This window comes from Sturnus vulgaris, chromosome 8 (genome assembly GCF_052056855.1).
Source record: "Sturnus vulgaris isolate bStuVul1 chromosome 8, bStuVul1.hap1, whole genome shotgun sequence".
NCBI lineage: Eukaryota > Metazoa > Chordata > Aves > Passeriformes > Sturnidae > Sturnus > Sturnus vulgaris.
In genome coordinates, this window is record NC_142250.1 from 4,171,492 (window position 1) to 4,197,726 (window position 26,235).

General features: G+C 46.0%; 1 protein-coding gene across 2 annotated transcripts in view; it reads left to right on the forward strand.

The window, feature by feature from the left end:
- Positions 1 to 26,235, forward strand: part of PRKG1 (protein kinase cGMP-dependent 1) — a 361,647-nt gene that overhangs the window by 43,710 nt on the left and 291,702 nt on the right. For both annotated transcript variants that reach the window (XM_014882250.2, XM_014882251.2), the window contains exon 2: positions 12,946 to 13,112. In XM_014882250.2, coding sequence (XP_014737736.1) covers positions 12,946 to 13,112 — 167 coding nt within the window. The remainder of the gene's footprint in view (positions 1 to 12,945; positions 13,113 to 26,235) is intronic.

Sequence of the window (26,235 nt, forward strand, 5' to 3'; positions counted from 1 at the left end):
CCGGGATGAACAACGACCCACACAGGGTTTGGCTGCTTTTCTTTGGGTTTGAGTTTTCCATTTAGCTCTGGCTGCTGTTGCTGTTTGGGAGAACAGGCTGGATTTAGATTTTAAAAAAGAATGCTCAAAGTTGTGCTGTTTTCTCACTGACTTGAAAGGCTGAAATGCTATTTTCCTTAAACTCACTAAGGGAAGGTGTGCTTTCCAAGAATTGCAGGGCCACTTAATTTCCTTGTTCAGTGTTTAATAAAGGCTTGGGCAGATCTTTCCAATCACCTGCACTCCTGAATATATGAGATATTAGCATTTATGCAAACAGCTTGTGCCTGCTTTTGACTTTAAAACAGAATTGTTATCTTTAAAATGCACTTAAATTTCAAATGACACTTTTTGGATGTGTTGGTATTAAACTGGATCTGAATAATTTCAGTTCCCTCCAGTAGTTCCTGTTTCCTCCACAGAAATAACTCTGCTCCTTGGCAGGCACGTTTTTTCCATCTCTTTTTAGCTCTTTCTGTGTATTCCTTAATGTAAATATTTCCTCAACGCTGTGGAGCATGGAACAGACTCAGAACGTGGAAGGGTTGTAGCAGTGCTTTTCAGAAAGTGAACAAGGTTTCTTTACTAGTCCTGGGAAATATTTGGGACAGAGGAAAGGAACAGTTTCCCTAGAAACCCACATGTGCTGTATTGGAAGAAACCATTTCAGTCTTCTTGTGATGCACTGATGTCCTGTTCTGCTTTTTTTGTGGGTTTTTTTCTTCGTTATCATGGAATCACTGAAAGGTTTGGTTGGGAAGGGACCTTAAATCCCATCTTGTTCCACCCCTGCCATGGGCAGGGACACCTTCCACTATCCCAGGCTGCTCCAAGCCCTGTCCAACCTGGCCTTGGACACTTCCAGGGATCCAGGGGCAGCCACAGCTTCTCTGGGCATCCTGTGCCAGGGCCTGCCCACCCTCCCAGGGAAGGATTTCTTCCCAATATCCCACCACATCTGATGCAAGGCACATCTGCTATTTCCTTCCTCCTTTCCTCCTCTGCCACATTAAACCCTTGGAGTCCTTCTGGCTCCTTGCAGCTCCTTTCCAACTTGAGTATTTCTCCTGGCCTGGGACTCAGCTTTCTGATTCGTTTTGGCTGGTATTTGTTCAACTGCCCTATGAGAGCAGTGAAATAGCAAGGGGCAGGGACTTGCAGGAGGAGAGAAAACGTTTGGGAGGGTGGTGGAAGGAAAGAGAAATCCATAGTGAGGCACTCAGATGAAAAAGGAACACGAGCCAGAGTTGCTGCAATGGGAGCAAGCATTTTGGAGTTGGGAGATGGTGTGGGAAGGTGATGAGACGTGAGGGTGGTGGAAAAGGGGAGAGTTAAGTGCAGGATAGTAATGCAAGGGAAGGAAAGCAATCTCAGCAGTACATTATGGGAGCAAACTTCGTTTTCTGCTCATGTGATGCAGATAAAGGTAACTTAATTCTCTGCCCTCCTCTGGCTTATTTTTTCTGTCACAGTTCTCAGCCTCGAGATGTGGTTCTTCTCTCTGATGCCCTATTTGGAACTTTCCTGTGAACCTTCTGTTGAGACCCTGGGCAGCAGTGTGGCAGCAGATTTGAACTCTAAACTTTGGGGCTTTCCTGGCTTGCTGAGGGAGGCAGAAGAGCCATATTCCTTAATGCCTGTTGCTGTCTCCAGAAACAAGTGCTGCTCCTGTTTCCCCTTGAGATGGCCCTGTTTGTAAAGGGGAGAGCTCTCCCTTGGGAAAACCTCAGTTGATCCCCTGCGGGATTCTGGCTTGCCAGGCTGTGACACCAGGTTACAGTTCCTCCTAAAGACCATAGGGAGGGATCTCCAAAGCTGGCTCGGGTCTGGAATGTGAAACCTGTGACAAGAAGCTGAGGGAGCTGGGAAAGGGGCTCAGCCTGGAGAAAAGGAGGCTCAGGGGGAACCTTCTGGCTCTGCACAACTCCCTGACAGGAGGGGACAGCCAGGGGGGGTCGGGCTCTGCTGCCAGGGAACAGGGACAGGACAAGGGGAAACTCAGGCTGTGCCAGGGGAGTCTCAGGTTGGACAGCAGGAGGAATTTCTGCATGGAAAGGGTGCTCAGGCCTTGTGAGGGGCTGCCCAGGGAGGTTTGGAGTGCCCATCCCTGGAGGTGTCCAAGGAAGGGCTGGAGGTGGCACTCAGTGCTCTGGGCTGGGGACAAGGTGGGCATCGGGCACAGCTTGGGCTCCATGGGCTGGGAGGGCTTTTCCAACCCTAACTGGTTCTGTGATTTCCCCAGTCTCCATGCTATTCCTCCATGCTATTCCTTAGCTTTCCTTGGGCTGCACCTTCTGTATTGCTGCATCCTTCTTTTACCTCCATATGTCCATTCCTGTTAGGATTCCCTGAGGACAAGTGATCCTGTGAAATGTGAGGTTACTACTTGTTCAAAAATATCCTCCCATTTGCCAGAAATAGGATGTTTCCCCTTCAGTATCCTTCTGAAATTCCTGGAAATATTCTGTGCCTCTGGAGGAGAGTTATTTTGATCAAAGAAAAGGGCTCTTTCCTAAAGTCCTTCAAATTCAAAGCTCTTCATCTTTCCCTTGCCTTCCATCAGAATTTGGTGCCTGCTTTCTCCTAGCACACTTGTCACTATTATCCTTCAAAACAATTCCTTTGAGTTCTCTCTGTCTTGTGTTTATATGTGGCTGGATGATTGCAGGTATCCCTGGAGTTTTTCTCATATGGTTTATGGGAATTAGGGAAATTTCTCCAACCCACCACCAATTGCCCGTTGTAGATTGTTCTTTACAATCCGAGATTTTATGAAGACTTGAAAGCCCTGAGATTGGAGCTTTCTATGCCTAAGGTTGTGGTTTTTTGTGTTGTGATTTTTTTGGTGAGGGTTTCTTTCGAGGTGTTTGCCTTGTGCTGCTCTCATTCCTGCTGTGCTGGGCATCCCTTCTGTGGTTGTGGGATCTCCCCCTCCATGAGGACAGTGCTGAGGACTGTGTCCTCCTGCTTCAGAGTTTGGGTTCTTTTTTTGGTTACAGCCAAAGGCAACATCACAAGCATGGGATTCTTAGCGGAATTTCTAAAACAAGGTGAGCAAGAGCATTTCCAAGCAAAAGCCCTGTTCTGTTTTAGTACCACAGAGTCTTTTGTGTTGGAAATGCCCTCCAGGGTCATGGAGTCCACCCTGTGCCCGGTACCCACCTTGTCCCCAGCCCAGAGCACTGAGTGCCACCTCCAGCCCTTCCTTGGACATCTCCAGGGATGGGCACTCCAAACCTCCCTGGGCAGCCCCTGCCAAGGCCTGAGCACCCTTTCCATGGAGAAATTCCTCCTGCTCTCCAACCTGAGCCTCCCCTGGCACAGCTTGAGGCCGTTTCCCCTTGTCCTGTCCCTGTTCCCTGGATTCCTGTCAGGGAGTTGTGCAGAGCAGTTGTTGTTGGCATATTCTTCAAAACTCAGTGGGATTGTCACAGTCAGTGCTCATTCAAGTAGAAATAGGAATAGGAAAATAATATTTGAAATGCGCTAACCTTTCCCTCACCTGCCTTTGAGCAGAAGGAAAGCAGCAGCTCTGCTCCCAGCCCCATCCTCCTGCTTTTCCACAGATACCTCCTAAGCTTCCTGCTGCTGCTCTTTCTCCAGTTAAATGCTATCAAGTTGTGTGGCTGCTCCGAGTTCATCTTGCCTGCCACAAGGTGCTTGTCCAGCTCTAATCTGGTTTATTGGCAGGCTAGACAGAGCCTGCAGGATGTGCTTCCACGGCTGTATCCTGGAGTCACCCTTCTGGGAGGAGGCACATTTTGCCCTTCCATCCCCACCGGCTGCTTCTTGATGCTTGGCAGTGGGGAGTTATTTGGATAGTGCCACACATCTTGCAAACATTTATGTCCCAAAGCCTGCTTGCAAACGTCAGGCCTCCCGCTGACTGTTGAAGTAGGAAGAAATAGTTCTCCCTAAAATCCCCAAGAATATTTATTGGAAGACTGAGGCTCTAAGCACTGTCTGCATTCCACTGCCACACGCCTATGGCATTTCAGCCAGGGACTTCACCAGGCTGGAGAGAGCCGATGGAACTTCCCTGGTGACAGTCCCATCCATCACAAGTGCTGGGTAAATCAGAGTGAGGGATGTGAAATCTCTGTCGCTTTTCTCCTCTCCCTATCTATCACAATTCCTGTGAATCTCCCTGCTGAACTTTCACTGGAGCACCTCTATATCTCCTTGGCTGTGACAGCATTCCCTGTGGATGTGTTTATATCAGGGAGGAGCAAAGTGCTTTTGCAGAGCACATCCATCTCTCCTGGCCCACTGTGCATTTGGAGGAGCTCCTGACGTGTTCCCAGCCTCTAATCCAGGAGAGCAGAGTGAGCTGTCTCTGCTCAGAGGATCTCTAATTGGATTTCTGCATCTATGTAAATTAGGTTATCATCTCCTTGGCAGATTTCCTGCCTATTGCACCAGGGTGAAGCCGTCTCTGTGGTGGCCATCAGTAACTCCTTCTCCAGGGAATGGGTGCAGCTCAGTGTCCACGCCTTCATTTATCCCCAAGGAGCCACGCTGACCTCCAAAGGCAATAATAAAGTTGGGAGAACTGTTGGAGTTGCCATTTAGCTCCGCTCCTCATCCCTGCCTTCAGTCAGGAGTCACTGTGTGGAGCTGTCAGAACTGGAAGCCCACATGGATAATGGTTTGATGGACGGAGAAACTCCTGCCTTTCAACTCGGTGGTTCTTTTCAAGATGGATCATCGTGACCTTCAGGATGTGTTGTCTGGGTCTCTGTGACTGTCTTGCTCACCGAGCTCCTTCTGGAGGAGTTTGGGTTGTTTCTGGGTCCCTGGGCGTGGAGACATATGGGGACATGTGTTTTCTCTGCTATTTTTGTAGGTGCAGGAAGGCTCCAGCACAGCTGTGCTGGATGTGAGTGCTGAAACTGTGAAATGCATGGGGTAACACCCTTCAAAAGTCTGCTTGGTTTTGGCCAGGCATCCCTGAGACACACCCCTCCCCCTTCACCATCACTTTACTACGTGTTCTGCAAGAATTTCTCCATGGAAAGGGTGCTCAGGCCTTGTCAGGGGCTGCCCAGGGAGGTTTGGAGTGCCCATCCCTGGAGGTGTCCAAGGAAGGGCTGGAGGTGGCACTCAGTGCTCTGGGCTGGGGACAAGGTGGGCATCGGGCACAGCTTGGACTGGATGTCCTTACAGATCTTTTCCAACCCAAATGCTTCTCTAATTTTGTGTTTCCACCTCCCATTAGCTGCCCAAAGCTTCTGCTGTTTGCTTCAGGTAATCAGGGAGCTGCTTAATCCTGCTCCGAGGGCTTGGTAGGGGTTTGTCAAAATGCAGCTCATGTGGGAGTTCCTCGGAGCTGTCAGAGAGTGCAGGAGGAGGCAAATTGTGCTGGCAAGAGCCAGCTTCTTCTCCTGCCTAGGCTTGCCAACACTTCTGGTATCTAAACCTGGGGCTTTGTAGGATGCGAAGTAAGAGCCTAAAAAAGGGCGGTAAATTAAGATCTGTGGGGTGAGACACATTAAAATGCAAGTTAACCAAATCTTGCCTACAGTATTTTTATACCAACAACAATTTTCAGCGTAGGTGAAAGGGGATTTGAATATTTTTTTTTCTAAAATGGTTTTTCTTTTTAAATGTTGAGTGCCAAAATATGATATAAGGAACAGCAGTGTACTGATATATTTAGAAATCCTAAGTGGAGCTGTCTGAGCAAGATTCTCTGCAGAGCAACTCGATTCTGCAACTCTAAGTTGTATTGAAGTGCAAGAAAACCTGGAAATGTGGAAGCTATTTTCCTGGCTTACAGGTTTAGATCAGGGTAGACTTGCTTAACCCCTTTTTAAATTGGCAGTTTGGTTAAAAATTTTAGTGGACTCTTGTGAAGAACATTCTTCCATCCAGCTAGTCAGGAGCAGCCTCGCTGAAGATGCTTAAGATCCTGCTCAGAAATTTCCTCTAAACCTGAAGATGGGCTGTGAGTTGTGAGCTGTGGGAAAAGGAAGCACTGTAAAGAAAATCCAAGAGTGTGTTTAAAGGCCTTCATGTTACTCAGTCCCAGACTTGAATCCTACTCTTATTCCCAGTTGTTGAGACGAGAATAGCTCTCTGGAGTTATATTTAAAATTCTCTTGAAGGAACATCCAAAGTGGGCTTTATCCAGAGCCAAAACAAACAGCAAATGCAGAGTTATCAGCTATTAATGGCACTGGAGTCCAAACAAGCCCCAGACCTTACCCAAAGGTCCAAGCTTTTCTCTCCTGCTCTGCTTCTTGGAGTGAGCCATGAAAAGATCTTTTGTTCCCTTACAGGTTTTAGGATTTGAAGGCATTACCCAGCATTTCACTCTTCATGCCCTTTGCTGGGGGTTTGTTCCTGCTCCAGGAGCTTTGGCACTAAAGGCACTCACGGAGGACCCTCCACCTTGCCTTGGCACCAAGAATTTCACTTTGGTTGCAAAAGCAGCTTTGCTGAAGGGTCTGGGCTTCAAGCTGGTGCTTGAGGGGTTAAAGAATCATCCTGGAAGTTCTGGTTCTTAGATGGGAACCTAGGAGCTGACAACAATCCATAACCCAGGCTGCTGGGAAGGGAGGAGTGCCAGGAATGGGTTTGGGCTGCTGTCTCTTGATGATGTCTATTGTGGTATCGCTGAAGGCTTTGTGGTTCTCAGCTGCCAGTTTGGAACCTCTGGATGCGTGGCCAGGCCACAGATGAGTTCTGCAGATACTTTAATGCAGGGAGGACACGGAGCTGTTGGAGCAACTCCTGAAATTGCTGAGGGGACTGGAGCAGCTTCCCTCTGGAGCCAGGCTGGGAGAACTGGGAATGTTCAGCCTGGAGAGAAGGGTGTATGGAGACCTCACAGCTCCTTTCAGGGTCTGAAGGGATACAGGGAAGCTGGAGAGGGACCCTGCATCAGGAACTGGAGTGAATGGGTTCAGACTGCCAGAGGGGAAATTCAGGTTCTATAGACAGAATAAACTCTTCCCTGTGAGGGTGGAGATGCCCTGGCACAGAGAAGCTGTGACTGCCCCTGGATCCCTGGAAGTGTCCATGGCCAGGCTGGATGGGGCTTGGAGCAGCCTGGGATAGTGGAAGGTGTTTGGGACTGCCCAAAGGGGGTGGAGAGAGGTGATTTTAAGGTCCTTTCCAACCCAAACCACTCTGGGATTCTATTCCAGAGCAGAGATGAGTGTGTGTTTTAGTCTTGCCTACTCTTTGAACTACACAAGGGTTTAAAACAGAGTTAGAAGGTCTACAAAGATGAGCTTTGAGCAAAAAGCTTCCCCAACCCTGCTGGAAACTTGCAGCCTTTGCTTTTTGTGCCACTTGGAATGGACATACCCTTTGGAAAGCGAGGTACGTCTTAAAAAAAAAATATCTAGCACTTCTTGCTGTGTGTCTGTATCCTGCTGGATAGTTTCAGGGAAGCTGGAGCAGGAGCAATCCTTGGCTGTGTTTTCCCTTTTTAAGGAAGGGTTTTTTTCCCCCTTTTTCCATGGCCACATTTTGTAGAAGTAAACACTTTTAAACATTTCACGGTGTGGATTTTAAACAGACGGTTGTTGTAGGGATTGGCTGGATTCTTGTATCCCTTGTCAGATTCGGGGACAGAGGCTGCAGCATTTTTTTCTGTACTTCTTATCTCTGAAATCAGCTTAATTCCTTGTGCAGGGATATGGAAAAAAAATAGTCTTTTGGGCATGAGTTTCTACAAATAATTTGGATTTTTACAGCAGTGATAACCCAACCCAAAAGGTGCCACTGATTGTAGTAGCTTTGAGCAGGGTTTATTGTGTGAGTAAATAAGGAGTTCTCATCTCCCAGGGCCCTGTATTTTTACTGCTGTAAACCTGAGCACTCTCTGTCTGCTTGGTCAAGTTTCTGTTGATGTTTCCCTCCTAAATATGGAGATTTAGGGTATTAGTATTTGTTACTTCCTGATGGGGGAAACTCCAGAAAAATACCCCTTCCCCCTATTAGTATTGGCATATTGAAAAGTTTTGCTCAGAGGTGCAAGATGGAAACAGCTAAAGAAATGGTCTTGCTTATTTTTGTCATTCCAAAGCATGCTTTTTCTTCCCCTTTTTTGCAGGCATCTTCCAGCCTGTCCAACCAGTACACTGGTTTTCATTTTCCTTACTGATAGTTAGTTTGAAACGGTTTTGCTGCAAAGCTGTGGTGCTGCACACTCTAAAATTCAGAATTGTGTCACTAATCCTTACGTTAAACTCTTAATTTCTTTTATTTTTCCTGATCCACCTCTGTTTAATCAGCTCTTGCCAGCAGCAGATTCCCTGGGGAATGATTCCTGGGTAGCTCCCCTTGACCCTCAGGTCCCAGAAGGCTCCATTGCAAACTGGGGCTGCACCATTACAGGCTGTGGTGGGAGGGCTTTGGTTTCTGGAAGCATCCCTGGAGGGGTCTGTCAGAAGTTTTTCCATCTGCTCCCAAATTCTTCCCTTCCTTAAAGCCAGCAAGTGGCTTTTCCACATTGAAATGAGCCCTTTTGGGGTGAAGAATAACTTTGTGTTCTAATATTTATTGTACATGCCAGAAGGTACAACCCCAGCGTAGGGAACATGGCTATGAGGGAGGAGCCTGGGATGAGCATTTATTGTGTTCCATTGCAAAATGGCAATTCCTGTTAGGATAACAAGAGGCTGTGCTGCAGGGTTGGGTATTTTACTGTGTGCATTGCAAAGCATCCCAGGAAGGATTGGGCTGGAAGGGACTTTAAAGCCCATTCAGTGTCACCTCTACCATGGGCAGGGACACCTTCCACTATCCCAGGCTGCTCCAAGCCCTGTCCAACCTTGGACACTTCCAGGGATGCAGGGACAGCCACAGCTTCTCTGGGAATTCCATTCCAGCCCTTCCCCACCCTCCCCGGGAACAATTTCTTCCCAATATCCCATCCATCCCTGCCCTCTGGCACTGGGAAGCCATTGCCTGTGTCCTGTCCCTTCATCCCTTGTCCCAAGTCCCTCTCCAGCTCTCCTGGAGCCCCTTTAGGCATTGGCAGGGGCTTTGAGCTCTCCCTGGAGCCTCTCCAGGCTGAGCAGCCCCAGCTGTCCCAGCCTTTCCTCCCAGCAGAGCTGCTCCATCCCTCTGATCATCCTGGTGTCTCCTCTGGGCTCTCTCCAGCAGCTCCAGGTCCCTCCTGTGCTGGGCCCCAGGGCTGGGGCAGCTCTGCAGGTGGGGTCTCACCTGAGCACAGGGACAGAGGGGCAGAATCCCCCCCCTCCTTCTCTCAAACTCTCCACGCTGCTGGGGATGCATCTCAGGAGTTTTATTTCCCATCTGCTACAAACCAGTATTTTTATTTATCTCCTGCCTTTGTGCCAGTGGATGTTCATAGCAGGGTTTGAAATTCAGCATTTAATGGCCACTGCAAACCTTTAACACGAGGCTTTCCACAGCTCAACATGGCTTCTGTGCAGGGCCCCTCTTTGCTGGGACAAAAAACTAAACTTCTTTGGTGTGTTGGGGATGCTGGTGGCTGGCTCTGGTCGGGCTGGGGGAGCAGAGCACCCCCAGTACAGCACTGGGAGGTGTGTGGATGGACACCCCTCTGTGTGCTCTGCTCCTTAGAGGCAGCACAGCCAGCTTTTTATGCATTAAGTGTATTTGTAGGCAACTTGTTAAGGTTCTTTTTGCATGACTTCTGCAAATTCGAATGCAATTAGCTTCTTCCTCCTGTTGCCTTATTAATTACTGTGATGGACCTAAACTGATTTGGGACAGGATGTATCGCAGAGGATTGTGCCCTCTTTTTAAACTCTTCATCAAGTCTCCAGCACATTTGGTCATTAATCTTTCAGGAAAACAGGGATGGCTTGGTGCCAGGCTGCTTCTCTGGAGAGGAAAGATGGCAATAACTGCTTTCTACTCTGAGTGACCCTCTGAAGGCAGAGACATTCACTCCAGGGCTAAGTAAATATTCATGGAAATCCTCCTCCTTCAGACAAGCTCATTTGGAAACAGTCCTGCTGCCTTACAAATACTGTAAGTTATTTTGTTTGTGCATTGTTCCTATGAGAAACCTGAACCAGAAAGTACAGAAGAAACACTGGTGGAAAATAAGAGGCAATGGAACAGCTGTATCTTGTTTAAAGCACTTACCATGGCAGGAGTGTGGTTTTTAACCATTTAAAATACTTTTTATTCTGTATTACTGGGTAGATTCCTGTATTCACATGTGTGGGACAGCTGCTATTTTGAAATAATGGTGATGATTAAGGAATGGCTTGGTTTGGAGAAGCATTTGTTACGGAATAATTGGGAACTATTTGTTATGGAATAATTGGGAACTAGGAGTTAATTCATATGCTCTGAGGTTCATGTGTTTGTGGGCTGGTGACAAAGTGGGGCTTGGGCACAGGTTGGACTTGATGGTCTGGGAGGGCTTTTCCCACCTGAGATTGTACATAAGAATAAACACAATTGACAAAAGCCAATTTATCTGAAATGACACCTGGAAAGAAAAGCTAATATAATAATAACAACAAAATAATGTAGAAGTTGCTGAAGGTCTGGCACATGCGACTGTGTGGGACTGGCATGAATAATTTTTCTGAATTATTAAGAGTGACGAATATTCTCTCACAGGGAACAATAGAGGAGCTCTGTTTGTAGCTCTGACGTTGTATTTTTAGCACCAACTAATTTTCAACTATGTCAAACTCAGCTTTTTCCTTACTTGATTCTAAAAGATGGATGGAGTATTTCCTGCTAGAAGGGTTTGGAGCTCCCGAACTATGGAGGGTGGTTTAGTCTGTGGTGGGAGGGGTAGAAGGAGATGATTTTTAAGGTTTTTTCCAACCCAAAGCAGTCTGGGATTCTGTGAAATACTCTCATAAATAAGCAGCTGGCTTGCAAGGTGGTTTTGCTCCTCCAGCCAGCACTGTTTAAGGGCAGCTGGAGGTGCTTTTCTCCAGGCTTTGTAGTCAAAGTCTCATCTTAACCAATTATCCTTACTAATAAAGCCTATTTCACTCACATTCAAGCATGACTGAGTTATTATCCAGCCCTTTCCATGTGGGTATTTAATTTTAGGATGCTCAGATGTGGCAGAGATGAAGCTGTGTTTCATTGATGTCCCAGCCAGCATGTTTCCCTTCATGATGATGCATTTTGTGGGGTGGTTGTAAAGGATTTGGATGACTTGGGGGCCCCTGAGCTTGCTCTGATATTCCTGTGTTGAGGACAGAGACTGAATCAGGTGGTTCAGATATTCTCTTACACATCTGATATAATATTACATTATTATTAATAGTATTATATTGATAATATTACTAAGCTCTTGAATTCCCTAGATTTGTTCATGTTGGTTCTGTTTCACTGCTTTTTCCCCAGCTAGAGTAATAAAGGTTGAAAAAGACCTTTAAGCTCATTGAGGCCAACCAAGTTTTCCTGTTCCTTTGCTGTTGTTTGGACCAAATTTCCCAAGGCCTCCTCAAATCTGTTCCTGTGTTCAGTTCCAGTAAGGAGAGCATTGTTTTGTGCTGAGGATCTCTACATGCAGAAAGAAATTTGACTTGGGCCAGGAATTCCAGAGTCTTTTTGGGTATTCTTGCAGCAACTTCACTTGAAAGCCTGACTTTATCAAGGAGAAACGAAATATATTTGGAGCCTTGGAATGAAATAAATGTCTGGAATTGGAATGCAGGTTGACATGATGAACACAAAAGCTTTAATTAGGCTTTCTTTGGTGGGCAGTTGGGCAGCACTGATAACGAGCTCGTTGTTATGAGGATTTGGGGTGGCTGGGATCAGAACAGCAGTCAGGAGCTGAATGAAGGCACAGCAGGGAAAGCATGCTCTGGCTTGGCACAGGAGCTGGGCTGAGGAAATGGGGTTATGCAGCACCTGGTCAGCCTTACAAATCCCCAGCTTTGCTGGTTCAAAGGAATTTCCCAGGTGCAGGCTTTCCTGGGGATCCTTATTTGCACCCAGGAGGGGCTGGAATGGCAGTCAGGGATTGGTGTGAAGGCAGATTCCGACTCTCAGGAGTGGTTTTGTGGCACCCTGAGCCCCCCTCGTCCTTGTCTGGTTCTGCCCCCTCCTGCCCTTCAGCAGGGTCACCTCTGGTGGCTTCTGGTGTCCAGTGGAATGAGCTGTGTTCAAACAGCCTCAAAATTATCAAAGGAATAAAAAGAATCTTAAATATCACTGAGCTGGCTATGCTGTGGGTGGAACCCTGAGTGGCTTCTAACCCTGTGCCAGGACTGTGGTGTCCCCAAGGCTGGACTGGTTTGGGTCTCCTCAAGTCCCACTTTCAAGCAGACACGACCCCTTAAAGTGTTTTTCTTTGAAAACTTTGCTTCATATTCATCTTTCCACCAGCTAAAACCCTCCTGACTGCTTGGGCTCTGCAGGGAGCTGCTGGCTGTGAACAGCTCAGCCCCCAGGGTGGGTGAGGAGTGAAGGCCTGAGGAGCTGCTGTCCAGCCTGGAGGTGCTTTAGGAGCTTTAGTTTTGGTCTAGATCAGGATTTAACATTCTTGGTTGTCCACCTGCACAAGTGGACACTTCAGGAATTTTGTGCCAAATGCCTCCTGTAGTGATTATAATATAAATACTCAGAGAATCTGTGCAATGTCACCACTTGGTGTGCTCCAGTTTGTATAATTAATAGAAAATATAATAAACCAAGTAATAAATCTGTTACCTTCTTGTTTGTGCTTCCTTTCAGTTTTGTGTATAGAAGATATTCCAAGTAGCTGTGTTATTGTAGATTTGAAACTTGCTGCTATAAGAGGATTTTGCAACTCCACAAGATCTATTTTTGTTTCAAAGCTGGACGTATCTAAAGCTTATTTAGAAAAAATAATTGCATGTTCACATCTCTGTAATTTTTTTCTTTGACTTTTCTGCACATTTTTAGGGAAAACACCGATTTATTTATTTTTTTTTAAATTTATTTGTGCCCCAGGTCCAAGGAGCTAATAAAGGAAGCGATCCTTGACAATGACTTCATGAAGAACCTGGAATTGTCCCAGATCCAGGAGATTGTGGATTGTATGTACCCCGTGGAGTATGGCAAGGACAGCTGCATCATCAAGGAGGGAGATGTGGGTTCCCTGGTCTATGTCATGGAAGGTAGGGTTGGGAAAGATCTTATTTATTACCTTTTATCAACACTTAGAGACAAAAACTTTCGTGGGAAAAATGGTTTCAGAGAAAGAGGTTGTCTAAATATGGTTGCTTAAAAATTGTGTGGCCTGCTTTTGCCTGGAAAATTATGCCTGGATTTGCATGCCTGCCTGGGTAAAGAAGGGAGGTGAAAGCTGTTAACCCTGCACTGGAATAAACCTCCCCTAGGCAGAGCTCCTGAGCTTGGAGGTGATGGTGTGCTGGATAAATGAGGATTTTAACAGAAGGAATGGTGGTGTGGAGATCAGAAGTGGCCAGGGAACAGGGAGAACGTGGCCACAGCCTCCTCCCAGCTGTAAATGCTGCTGGTGCAGCACGTGGGGCTCTCCACAGCAGCTGTGCTTGGGAGGATGGAAAATGGTGTTGGTGCATCCTGGGCACAAAGGAAGTGCAGCACCTGTGCTCGAGCACATCTGCTTTGTCCTGGGATGTGCTGGGCTTCCTCAGGGAACACCAGAGCAGGGCGTGCTCAGCTTTGTAAAAATTCTCTAACAGATGCTGCCAATGCTCTGCCTTTGCAAAATCCCAGCTCCTTGTGTTTGGTGTCGTCTTCTTTCCAGGTTCTCTCATTCCCCACGTGTCAAACTGAGCACATTTCGTGTATATTTGTGCTTTTTATTTTTAAGGAAGCGAATGTCAGCTGTCAGAGTTACTGAGCTGGATCAAACCTTGTGTGCATCCCTCTCCTCAGAGTGGCAGATGCTGAGTTCTGAGGGAAATATCCCTGTTTTCCTTCCTGATGTGATTTGGTACCACAATGGATAAATGCTTATCAAATTCTTCTTGCTCCTCACCAGAACTATCTGGTGGATTCAAACATTTTGGCCAGATAACACCTAAGGAGTGTGGAGGGTTTTCATTTGCCTATCTATATTTTAATATCTTAAATTGTTCTTTTAAACAAAAATCTTTCCAAGGCAGTAAGCCATCCTTTAAACAAGCTTTCCTGCCAAATTCCTCATGCTGTATAGTTGCAAATACTCCTCACTGGTTTCCCAAAACAACTTGAAGCTTCTGTCCTTTTAAGGTTAAGTCCTTTCTCAAGGCACAGGTTTAATTCCTCTGGTTTTTCATAGATTTGAATTTTGCACATTGAAATGGTTTTTCTGTGAATTATGTGTTTCCACCCCCAGCACTGCATGGAAAGATTTAAGGTTTTCAGTCTCCTGAATAGAGAGACTACTTTGAGGTGCAGAATTTGTTCTGCTGCTGATAAAAAACTGCTTTAAAGTAATCCTTGAATAATCTTTTCTTCCCAGTGGAAATGTGGAAGATTTGCACTGTGCATTTCTGTGCTTGATTCCCAAATTTCCCCCATACCAGAGGTTTGCTCATGGGATTTTTGCTGCCTGGCTGCTTTTGGGATGTTGTGTTCAATGTTGTTCCTTGAAAAACCCCTAAGAACAGGACATGTCAGGGTGTATTCATGTCCTGCACAGCCTCTTCCCCCTCCCTGGAGAGGATTTAGGGGGGATTTAGGGGCAGAACTGTTTCCAGCATGGTTTGGGGTATTGAGCATGGTTTGGGGTATTGAGCATGGCTTGCTACTCAGATAACCCTTTACTGCTGATAGGTTTTATCATATTTATGGTTATCATTTATCAGATGGCCATGTGGTGATGAGTGTGCAACAAATGTGTGTCAAAACCAAATTTTGTGGTTTTGGGGCACCTGAGGTTTTCCATGTTCTCCTGGCAGCCCTGTGTGTGTGAGGGCATGACTTGGCTCTTCCCTTGGCTTTGTAACTTAATTTAAGATTATTTAGATAGCTCCCTAAATATGCATAATGCTTTGTAAACCAAATTATGGAGAGTTTATAGGCTATGTTTAGACATAATGCAATGAGTGATGATGAAGTCATGGAAATGGGAGAGGACATTATCAGATAGGTTGGGCTGTAGTTATGAGAGCTCATTTTGGTTTATCATTCTGTGTCCTCTCAATTATTAACACAATAAACCCCAATAAAAACTCTGCTCTTTGCAAAACTCTACTTGAGAGACCTATCTTTAAGTATTACTGAGAGGTAGTTTCTCAAAAATCAAATAAATGCCATCTTCCTTCAATTAATTCTTTTTTCATTCCTTACTTGGGCTCTTGTTCTTCTTTGAGCTGGTAGTGAGAAAAAACAGAGCTTTGATTCAGGAGGTCAAGTTGAAATTTCTCAGCAAGCAGAATACTGAATTTAGAGCTTCTAATAAATCAAAGAAGTTTGTTTTTTTGGTTTTTTTTTTGTATTCTGGGATGACTTTAGCCACAGTCCGTCTTGCTGGCCAAATTTCCACCTCTAGGGATATGAGGGCCCCTGGTTCAGGCTTTCAGGTGCTGGCCCCACCACATCCTGTTCTTTAAAACACTTTATTTCTCTGGCTTTACCCTGCCTGTGCTTTACCCTCCAGCCCTCTGGGAACACCCCTTGATTCCCTTGTGTTCAAAAAGTAGCAAGAAACTCCCTCAACTTTTCCTTATTAACTGTAATGGATCAAGAGATGCCCTAAACCTTGAGCAACACCAAAAAATTTCCCTTACAGCTGTGCTTTGAAGGTGGGAATGAATGTATTTGTGATGTGACAAGTATCCATCAGGGCCTGAAATTGCTGGCAGCATTAAACATCCCTGCTGTGCCCACCTCCAGCAGGAATATTCCTCCAGGCTGTGAGACTGGGAATGAAAAGAAGGGATGAGTGATGCTCTGCCTTAAACTGCTCCACACTGGAACTCGGCTCTGCAGGGAAAACAATTGTGAGAGGAAAAAAAACTTATTTATTGGACATATTCCCTTTCCTGGGAGAAAGTCTGCTGCTCTGAGAGGGGTTCAACAGGTTGTCTTCAAATTGAGGGTTTTTAGAGCCAAAAGAAGTTTTTGTTAATTAATCATAAATGAGTCCACTACCTTTTTTTACGAAGGGAAAAAACTTAAACATTTTCCAAGTGTTAGTTTTGCATGTTTGCATTTGCTGACTTCAGAACATTCCTAAAATTTTGCTGAAATCACTTTTCATGTGGCAGCCTGGAGAGGTGTTTTCAGAGAGCTCCATCTCAGTTCTGGGCGGTGTTGACAGGCTGAAGCTGTGCGTGGGTGGTTAATAATAATAAATTATATTAAAGGATAGATGTGATATCCCACCTCGGAGCCCAAATGTTTCCTCTGGCTGAGCCAGTCAGCTGCAGGCTGTCAGGTTGGATTAGGGCAGGAAGATCCTGTGGAAAAATCCAGGTGACAAGGTCCAGGTTTGAGGCTCTCCTGTAACTAAACAGATATTCTTGTTTTTTTAGAAACTTTAGGTGTAAAGAGTCCTCCCTTGAGGCTTAGTGCCATTCCCATGAAGCATGGAAAAAATAATTCAGTGACCCAGGGGGAAGGGGGAATTCCTTGGATTAACTCTTTCGTGGCCCATGGCTTTGTATTGGCAGTGGGTGCTGCAGATGAATTCTGATGCTGCACCTCTGCACACACCTGGAGAACCTGAGGGATGAAAACTCCCGTTTGCTCCTGCTTCTACAAGAATGGAAAGGGAAGAAGCAGCTTTTTAAGAACCATGCTAAGAACCAGCCCACACTTCCCCCAGCCCCTGTTTTAGTAGTTTTCCCTCTCCTCTTAAATTTCCTTTTATTTTTGTCTTCAGTCGTGGGGATTTGCCTTTTATTTTTAAAGGCGACTTTGTCTCTTGCTTCCTTCTCGGTAGCTCCTCCAAAGGAAGGATGTAATTGTGATTTCCCACGGGAATGTGGGTTTCTGGCTGTCTTGGGAAGCAGTGAATTCCTAGAAACTGCGGGGTCTGCCACGACATCGAGCTGGGTGGGATAAGGGAAGACAAACAAAGTCCCTGTGGCTGTTTGAACTAGAGAGACAAATGGGAGGTTGTGGCTGTCCTTCCATGGGGCCTCAGAGGGGTGAAATGCTCCTCTGGGAGGCTCTGGGCGTTTTTGCTGTTGAATCCAAAGCAAGGCAGGCACACGAATGTTGGCTGTGTTCCCCCAGGCATCACCTCGCTGCCTTCTGCCTGCACAGCCTCTGCCCCACGGATTCATCCTCAGTCTGCTGGCACTGACACTTCTCCCTTCCCACAGCTCCCTTTTCCCTCCTGTTGGTGGCTTTTCCCACCTGGGCAGTCCCCTGCTTTCCCCCCAGGGTCACTGCAGGCTCTGGGATGCTCCGTGCAGCCATCCCCAGTGCTGTGTTCAGTCTTTGTGTCACCTCCCTCTGAACCTTCTTTCTTCTTTTTATGGCTCTGATTACAGGGATTAATTCCCTTGTAGGGTCTAGTGAGTCAGATCCTCCTCTTCTCAAGGAAAGGGTTTTGTGGGACTGATACTTTAAAATGAAAAAATTGTGGAGAATGGAGACTTGTTTTGGATTTAAGGAGCAAAAATGATCCAAAGGATGGAGCAGCTCTGCTGGGAGGAAAGGCTGGGAGAGCTGGGGCTGTTCACCTGGAGAAGAAAAGGCTCCTGGGAGACCTCAGAGCCCCTGCCAGAGCCTAAAGGGGCTCCAGGAGAGCTGGAGAGAGACTTGGGACAGGACACAGGGAATGGCTTCCCATTGCCAGAGGGCAGGGATCGATGGGATGCTGGGAAGAAGTTGTTCCCTGGGAGGGTGCAGAGGCCCTGGCACAGGTGTGGCTGAACTCTGTTCTGTGTGCTGGGGTGTTCTGGGTCACTGGCATGCTCTGGAATTACACCTGCAGAGATGGAGCTGAGCCCCTGCAGGTGGGATTTTCCTGGTTGTGATTTGTCCAGTGTGCCCAAATAGTGCTCTTGCTAAGATTCCTCCAGGAAATTCCTTCCTTTCTGGTGTAGGACCAGGCAGTTTTGAGTGCTTTTCCCAAGTATATTCCTGATAACGTTGCTAATTCCTCTCTGCATTTCCCAGGGGCAATGTGGAAGGTGATAACAACAGCATCCATTGCAGTCAGGGCTTTTCCAACACAACTGTGGTTGTTCTGCCCCTCAGAGCATGTGTTTTGGACCCTCCCTGAGCTTCCAAAGCTCCTCTGGAGCGGTCTGGATCTGCTGTCCCAAGCAAATGTCCAAGACAGCATCTCTCTGCACAGGTGTTGGCTCTGGAGATTGGTGGGGAGCATTCACTCAGGTGTCCAGAGGAGCTCGGTGTGGCCAGGAATCAATTGGAAATTATGGCAACATGGGAATTTCTCCACAACAAATCACTGTCCTCCAAGGAACCTGCCTTTCCCAGGAATTCCCATGGGGTTTGGGAAATGTGGCAGCAGCTTCTTCTTTGCTTTCCTCTTCCATGCTTTCATCTTCTTTTATATTAGTCATTTTTGTTTCCTTCATCCTGGAATTGCAGGATTGGGCAGGAGTCAGATCAGGGTTTTTTCCTCTACTCCTATCTCTGGAATCCTACAGGCTTCATGGGTTTCCTGCCTCTTGGAGAAATTGGATTGTCCTGCCATACCCGGGGCAACAGAATGCAAATCTTCCACTGTTATCAGCCTATTATTTTAATTTTATGGTGTCTTAATAATTAACTCTTCCAAGAGTATTATTTACCCATATTAGTGATGGGGAATTAAACATCTCTTGTACTTATTTCATGAAATGTTCATGAGATGAAATGGGATATGAAAGGATGATTGGGCTCATGACAGATGTGGTTTGATATTTGGGATACAGCAGTTATTTTTAAAGCTGCAGAACTAAACCTTAACACTTAAAATACAATAAAAAATAATGGTGAAGTCATCCCTTTTCAGCAAAGAAAACATAACCTTTGGTTAACTAAGCCAGTATTTGTTAGGGAGGAGAAGAAAATGGAATCCAAACTGGGACTGATGACTTCAGACTCCCCAAATCTGTGAAGGTGTTGCCGGACTAGCAGAGGAGAGGAGGGACTGGAGGGGATTTGATGGTTTATACAGATGTAAATCTCCCAAATAGCTAAGTCTGGTGTCTCTGTCCTCAGCCAAGCCCTGCTGCCAGCACAAATCCCTGTGGGAATTGGATGAGAGGGGCCTGCTGGGAGGTTCTTCTGCAGGGCTGTAGAAGTTTGAGTGTCGAGCTGACCTGAGAATTCCTTTCATTTCCCCAGTGAATGCCTGGCCTTCTTTGGGATCTGCTCCCATTCACAGGGATTTACTCCTCTTGCCATTCCTCTAATCGTTACCTGAGCCTCTCTGAGTCTTTTTGCAGTGTGGTACTGACACAAAGCTTTGGGGCAGCCTTGGCAAAAGTTGAAAGAATTCATCACTGGGGAGGAGTATGCAGAGTTTATCAAACAGATAAATTATTCTGTAAATGCTTTCCTACAACCTGGTTCATCCCCAGGCTGCCAGATATCCATCTTCCCCTCTCCAGGGAAAACAGTGGATAGGTGTAACCTCTTCTAAAACAGTTCCTACTGGATGACAGATAAAATTATAGTGGATTTTTCCTCCACATAAGATCATAGCTGATGTGCCATTTATTTTTGTACTGCTCAGCAGTTCTTCAAAGGCTGCTTTGTGGTGAAGGGGGTTTTATTTACCACAGAAATTGAGAAGATAAAGCCTCATTCATTTTATTAATAATAACAGATGGAAAGGGAGGCACAAATGTCTTTGTCCCCCACACTCTTCCATGACTCCTTTTTGTTGTGGCTCCCACAAGTGAAATGTGAAATGAAAGGACTTTTCAGCCCAGCAGTGAACATGGAGGAGCCTGAATCCTGACCTTTGGCTGTGCCACTTCAACTCCAGGGCTCTGTAACTCAGGCTGTGTGTGCAGATAGAAAAATTCCAGTGTTTGAATCTGAACTATCACTAAAGGATCAGTAAAGGGAAGGCTCCCTTTGAGTGGGCTCCACTGGCTCTGGATTCCTTCCTGTGCCCTGTGTTCCTGCTCTTGGTTGTGGGGAGAGAGCTTAAAAATCACCAGTTTTGGGAAGGGGAAAGAAAGAGAGGCTGGGTCAGAATTGCACAAATACAGAATAGCCTGAGCTGGAAGGATCCCATCAGAATCAGCTCCTGGTTCATTTGGAATTCTGCAGAGGTTCCTGTAGGAGCTCATCCCAAAGAGTTGCCAAGTAGTGACTTATTCCAGGCAGGAATGGGTGAAATGGGGGAAACCATTCCCCTTGGTCCTAGGGAACTTTTCCATGTGCCTTAAAACACTTCACCTTGATTGAACATCTCTTCACCCTGGGGGAAGCTCATGAGAACATTTCCTGCATTTTCTTCTTCACTGAGATTTCTTCTCCTTTTTTTGGTGGGAAAAACCTCCCATGGATTTTTGTGGTTGAGGCTTTGTGCAGCCCAGAAGTTTGACAGTGGCAGGTCTGAGACTAAATCCAAACAAAGGGATAAAACCTGGAGAAGTGGGGGGAGATGTTTGCATTGCATTTTTTGGCAAAGTTTTCTGATTTTTCCTGTGCTTTGATGTGCACAGGGGTCCTGATCTGCAACTTGTTTGCAACCCTGGCAGATGGGTTTGGGGGAAAATGAGGATTCTGCTCTTAGGAAACAAATCAAAATGCCAGATCAATGTTTGCACTGTATTTATCTAAAATAATGAAAATTACAGTGTATCCCAGCAGCTGCTGCTCCTCGCACATCCAGGCACAGATGATAATTAAATGCAATCAGAACACGTTGGATTTAAGATGGAAAAACTAATAAAAATAAGATGTTTGCCATCCTTGTGCTAAATATTTTCATAACCTATCGGTTCTGACTGCAAAAGCTATTTTGTGGAGTTACCAGAACATGAAATAACAGTGGGTAAGCTTTCTCATATTCTAAATATGCAGCAGTAGGGACTGGAGATGCTGCAGATCTGGAAAAGCAATAATCCTGGGGTAGTTCTGCAGCCCCATCCTTCCAGTGGAGCTCCACAAGGGACTCTTTATCACTGCTGAGACTGTAAACTCTTATCTTGGAGTAGGAGGTAACTTGAAGTCATTTTCTGCCTGGATTGTTGCTTGTTGTTCTTCTGCTCCCAGCTCTTTCCTCTCATTACTTTTTTTGCAGGGCATGGAGAGGTCCAGGAGCTTTTAAAAGGTCTTTGCTTATAACTACGTGAAATCGACTTAAATTAGGTATTTTTTCCCGGAGCTTTCAGCCCAAAACACTGTTCTTTTGCTTTGTTCTCTTGTGGCACTTATTCCCCTCAGAAAAGGGAAGTCCAATTGTAATGTGGATTAAAGATGTGCAGTGAGGAGTGAGGAACTGGCTATGGCAAAGCCTGGCTGCCTTTAGGATCATGGGACAAGTCAGGGTGGAAGGGACATCTGGTGCCACATCCCTGCTCCAGCAGGGTCATCTCAGAGCAGCTGGCACAGGACTATGTCCATTGAAAATGGTGAATAACTTAGGAATTTACTGCAGGTGTCCCTGCCAAAAAATATTCCTAAGGATTAGGGAACCATTAGTGCCCCTAAAGCTGTAACCCATGGCAGGGGGTGAAATGAGATGAGCTTTAAAGTTCCTCCCAACCCAAAGTTTGGGATATATTTGGCAGAAGTAAGATGGAAAACTGACATCACCACTGAAATTTAAGTTTTCCAGTGATCCCTGGAGGTTTGTAGTAACCCATGGAATAAAAATTCCACATTGGCTGAGGAAAATCTCCAAGTATCAGGTCCCAGGATAGAGTTTTTTTCTTTTTTTTTGAGCCAACTGGTCAACGTGCCCTGAAATGCGAACCAGCTCCAGAGATCTCCATTTAACACTGCGCTCCTGTGTTCAAATTTGGATGGAATAAACCCATGGAAGAGAATTTTTTTAAAGCAAGGAATGTTTTTGTTCCTGGTTGGTACAAGATAAGAGAAGGAGATGTCCTTGGGAATGTTCATCTGGAGGGAACAAGTGGACCTGCTGCATGATGAATGAAAAGAAAGGAAGTTTATTTTCTGCTTTCCACCAGCAGCCTCTGCTTATTATCATTTGTCAGCTCTCTCCAGGACATTGTTTTCCTTCTTGGAAGAACCAGGCCCTTTTCACAGACCCCACTTGGCTGAACATATTTAACACTGCAGAATATATTTAACATTGCAGAACTTACTTTGCTCATCATTGCTGCTGGGAGGATAATTTATTTCCTGCTCTCGTGCTCTGTCGACTGGAACAAAAAGCGTTTGGGTTTCCTCAGGAGCTTTGGGTGGTGATTGGGAAGATCAAGGGACTGGGGAGTGCTGAGAAGTCCCAGCAGCTTCTTGTGCTGCTTTGCCTTTTAAATTTTAATGGTAATCTCAGTTTTCTGTCTTACTTTGGCAAAATAAGTCCTAGATCCCAGAATGGTTTGGGCTGAGAGGGACTTTGAAAAACATCTCATTCCCTGCCAGGGACAGGGACACCTTCCACTATCCCAGGTTGCTCCAACCTGCCCTCGAACATTTCCTCTGATTTAGCTGACAAAAAAAGCAAGGCTGGAGCTCTTTCTCTCTCTTCCTGGTCCTCAGATTTGCTTCCCAGTTCTGCAGCCGGGTGATTTCCATGTGTTAGCATTCTGAGCCAGGTCCTTGGGTGACACAAACCAGCACAGCCCCATCTGTCACCGAGCTGCTGTCTCCATGCTCCGTTTAATGTTGTTATTTACCAGAGGAAGATGAGCAGTAAGTGAAACCTTTCCTTCGTGCTCTGGCCTCAAACAAAGCATCTGAAAAAGGGAATGAGAGCTGGGGCCAAAGCAGAACATAAAATCTCACACTAAATGAAAGCTGATGGGAGGCAATGGAGTGTGGAATGGATATGCATGTGGGGACTTCCACTGAGGACTGTTCAGTGCTGATCAGGCCAAGGCAGAGAAGAGTATGGGAAGGGACCTCAAAAGAACCTCAAAGGGACACCTTCCACTATCCCGGGTGGCTCCAAGCCCCAAAGTCCAACCTGGCCTTGGACACTTCCAGGGATTCAGGGGCAGCCACAGCTTCTCTGGGCACCCTGTGCCAGGGCCTGCCCACTCTCCCAGGGAACAATTCCTTCCCAGTATCCCATCTATCCCTGCCCTCTGGAAGGGAAGCCATTCCCTGTGTCCTGTCCCTCTATCCCTTGTCCATAATCTCTCTCCATCTTTTCCTGTAGTTCCTTCAAGTACTGGAAGGCCACAGTTTGGTCACCCTGAAGCTTCTCCTCTCCAGGCTGACCAATCCCAGCTCTCCCAGCCTTTCCTCCCAGCAGAGCTGCTCCATCCCTCTGATCATCCAGGTGCCTTCTCTGGAGCAGCTCCAGGTCCCTCCTTGTGCTGGGTCTCATGGAATGGATAAATCCCATTCCTTAGGGTTACCAATGTCTAAACAGGTTAAGGCTTAAAAACTCTCGCTGGTCTTTTATTCCCCTTGAGTAAGTGATGGAAATTATCTGTTTTCTAACGTGGTTTTAATTTTCTGAACCCTACAAGTCAGAATTGGCACTCGGGAGGCGTTTCCAGAACTGTGCATTGTGCTGCAGTGCACAGCAAAAAGAGGTGGTGGGGATTTATTTCCCTGTCTGGAGATGAGTTATAAGTACATTCACCACATTATGCAGATCAGCTGTCAGACTGTGGGATATCTACATCACGAATGGTTCTGATGCCAGAATAGAAATCAGGGAATATTCACTCCAATATTACAAATTAGTGATTTTTAAGAGCTCCATAAGGAGTAGAAAGAAGCACTGTTTTTAAAAGCTCATAAAAAACAAGTTAATGCAGTGGCAGTGCTGTGGGAGTGACAAGCATCAGCGTTAAGGTTTCTCAGAGTCCTGTCACACTGGTTTGGATTGTCCTGTGTTTATTCAGGATGTTATTCCCCGTAATGGGGAGGTCCTGGCACAGAGAAGTTGTGGATTCCCAATCTCTGGAATTGTCCAAGGCCAGTCTGGACAAAGCCTTAAAGTTCATCCAGTTCCACCTCCTGCCATGGGCAGGGACAGCTTCCACCAGAGCAGGTTGCTCTGTATTGTGGAGAAAGGGAATAGGGAATGGAAATATGCCAGGGGTGAGGGGGGTTCCACCATCTGGGAATTAAGAGTCACCAGCAGACCCAAACAGGCAACAAGTCCTAAGAGCAAAAAACCGCTTTTTTAAAAAAAAATACTTTCTAGTGGTGAAAGACAAGATACAAATTTGATATAAACAATTCCTTAGGAAATGTAGACAGTTTTACATTTTCAAGTATGATTCCCTTCCTAAGGGAATGTGTAATTTTATTAATTTGACTTAGCTATTTCCTTCCATGGCATTTGTTCTGTCAGCTTTGCTATATGCAGGATATTTGGAATATATCCCTGGTGGCCTGTGAGACCTTGTGCCCGCTCATCCCTGGATGTCCTTCCTGATCCCTGGAAAGATTTGAAGCATGGAAAAGGTGCTCTTTGACGAACCAGAAGGGTTCACTGAATCTTGGTGTGCATTAACACCTACCATGTTTCTTTTGAAAGAAATGCTTTCCCAACATCCCAGCTCTGGTTCAGCCTAGTGATTACCACAAAAACCTGGCCAGAACAGGTTGGGAGCAGCTGCAAACGGAACTGTTCAACATCACAGATTCATATCAGGCTCTAATGAGGCAAAAATTAGCTCTCCCCATGGCAGATGATTGCTAATGTGCTGGAATATTGCTGCTGCTGCTGTCTCCAGCCTGCTTGTAATTCTAACATCATCCTCTCACACGGGCAGGACTGGGAGCTGGGAGAACGCCCTGGTGGGGCTCAAGTTCTTCAGAACATCAATGTCAGGCAGAGAAAAGAGAACTGGGTTAGTTAAATGGATGAGTTTTTCCAAAATCGGGCACTGCTGCCTCATGTCACAGCTCCAGTGGTTCAATCCAATTCCCTGAGTGTTTTAATAGCGAATTGCACCTTTCCTGTTCCCGAGCTGGGCACAGAGGTTTGCTGGAATGCCTTGGTGCTTCCTGGAGGGATGGACACCCCAGCTCTTCCTCAGGGCTTTCCATCACAAACACAGCCCTGAAAACTGGTCTTTGCTGGGAGAAAGCAACACCTAAATTTATTATCTGGTGAAGAAATTAAACTTTAATGATTGGTTTGTTAATGAAGGTGATTAAAACAAAGTGTCTCAGCTTTTTCCTTGCTTGCTCTCTGGTGGGAAGGGATGTTCAGGTAGAACATCTGGCTGGGAAAGCCTCAAGTCATCCAGCAGGGAAACTGAGTGATTTTTCCTCCAGCTCATACTGGATAAGACTGAAAGTCCCAGTCATAGAGAGTCTGGAGGGCTGCTGATGGAGTATGAGAACACTTCCACCCCTCAGGCCCCACACCCCCGTGCCTGACTAATGGCATCATAAAAAACCGAAAGGACACAACTGGGACACAAGGGATCTTCCTGGTAAATGGGAACATAAACACTGTGCTTTTTACACTCTTGGATAGAAATGGTTCATTGGGTTCTTTTTTTATAGAACTTTCCCCCTTCAGTGCATGATTTAGGATTTGGGATTAAAACTTCATCCAGAGCTAAGGGCCACTTCTTGAAGCACAGGAAGTACTTGCCTCTTGCCTTTGCTGTGGGAAATTCAATTGGAGGAACTCTGCCAGTTAAAAATATTGATAATGGATCAAGACTAAGTGAATTTGAAAAGCCAGGTGGGTGAGGCTGCTGTCCTGGAGCAAGTCTGGGTGGAAGCACCTCCAGCCCAGCCATCACTGGGCACTTTCTGCTCTTTGGCTAAATGATTAATCTGTGTCTTTGAAAAGATCTGTGTTTTCCCCTGCAATCTTCCTGAATGATCTCCTGATCAGTTTGCCACACAGTCCTTCCTGTGTGGTTTGTCTTGGTCTCAATCCCAAATTTCTTGATGTGATCTGGGTCTGCTTTGTTAAGGACTTTTCCCATACAATAACCCAAGTACTGCATGTGCAAATGAAATGCTTTCAGCTGACAAAATGAGGGTTTTTTGGTGGTATTTACCAAAGTTAGACCTAATTCTTACAGGGGAAGAGTAACCAGATTCTGTTGACAAGCTTCAACCAAGGTCTTGCAGGAGATTTTTTTCCAATCCTTCCTATTTTCTTCCTTCTGTCATTGTTACAAGTCACCCCCTGAGCTGTTGTTGCTAAGCTGCCCTAAGAATTTGCATTCCCAGGCAGTCTGAAACTCTCCTAATCTCAAGAAAAACCTCAGCAAGAAGCAA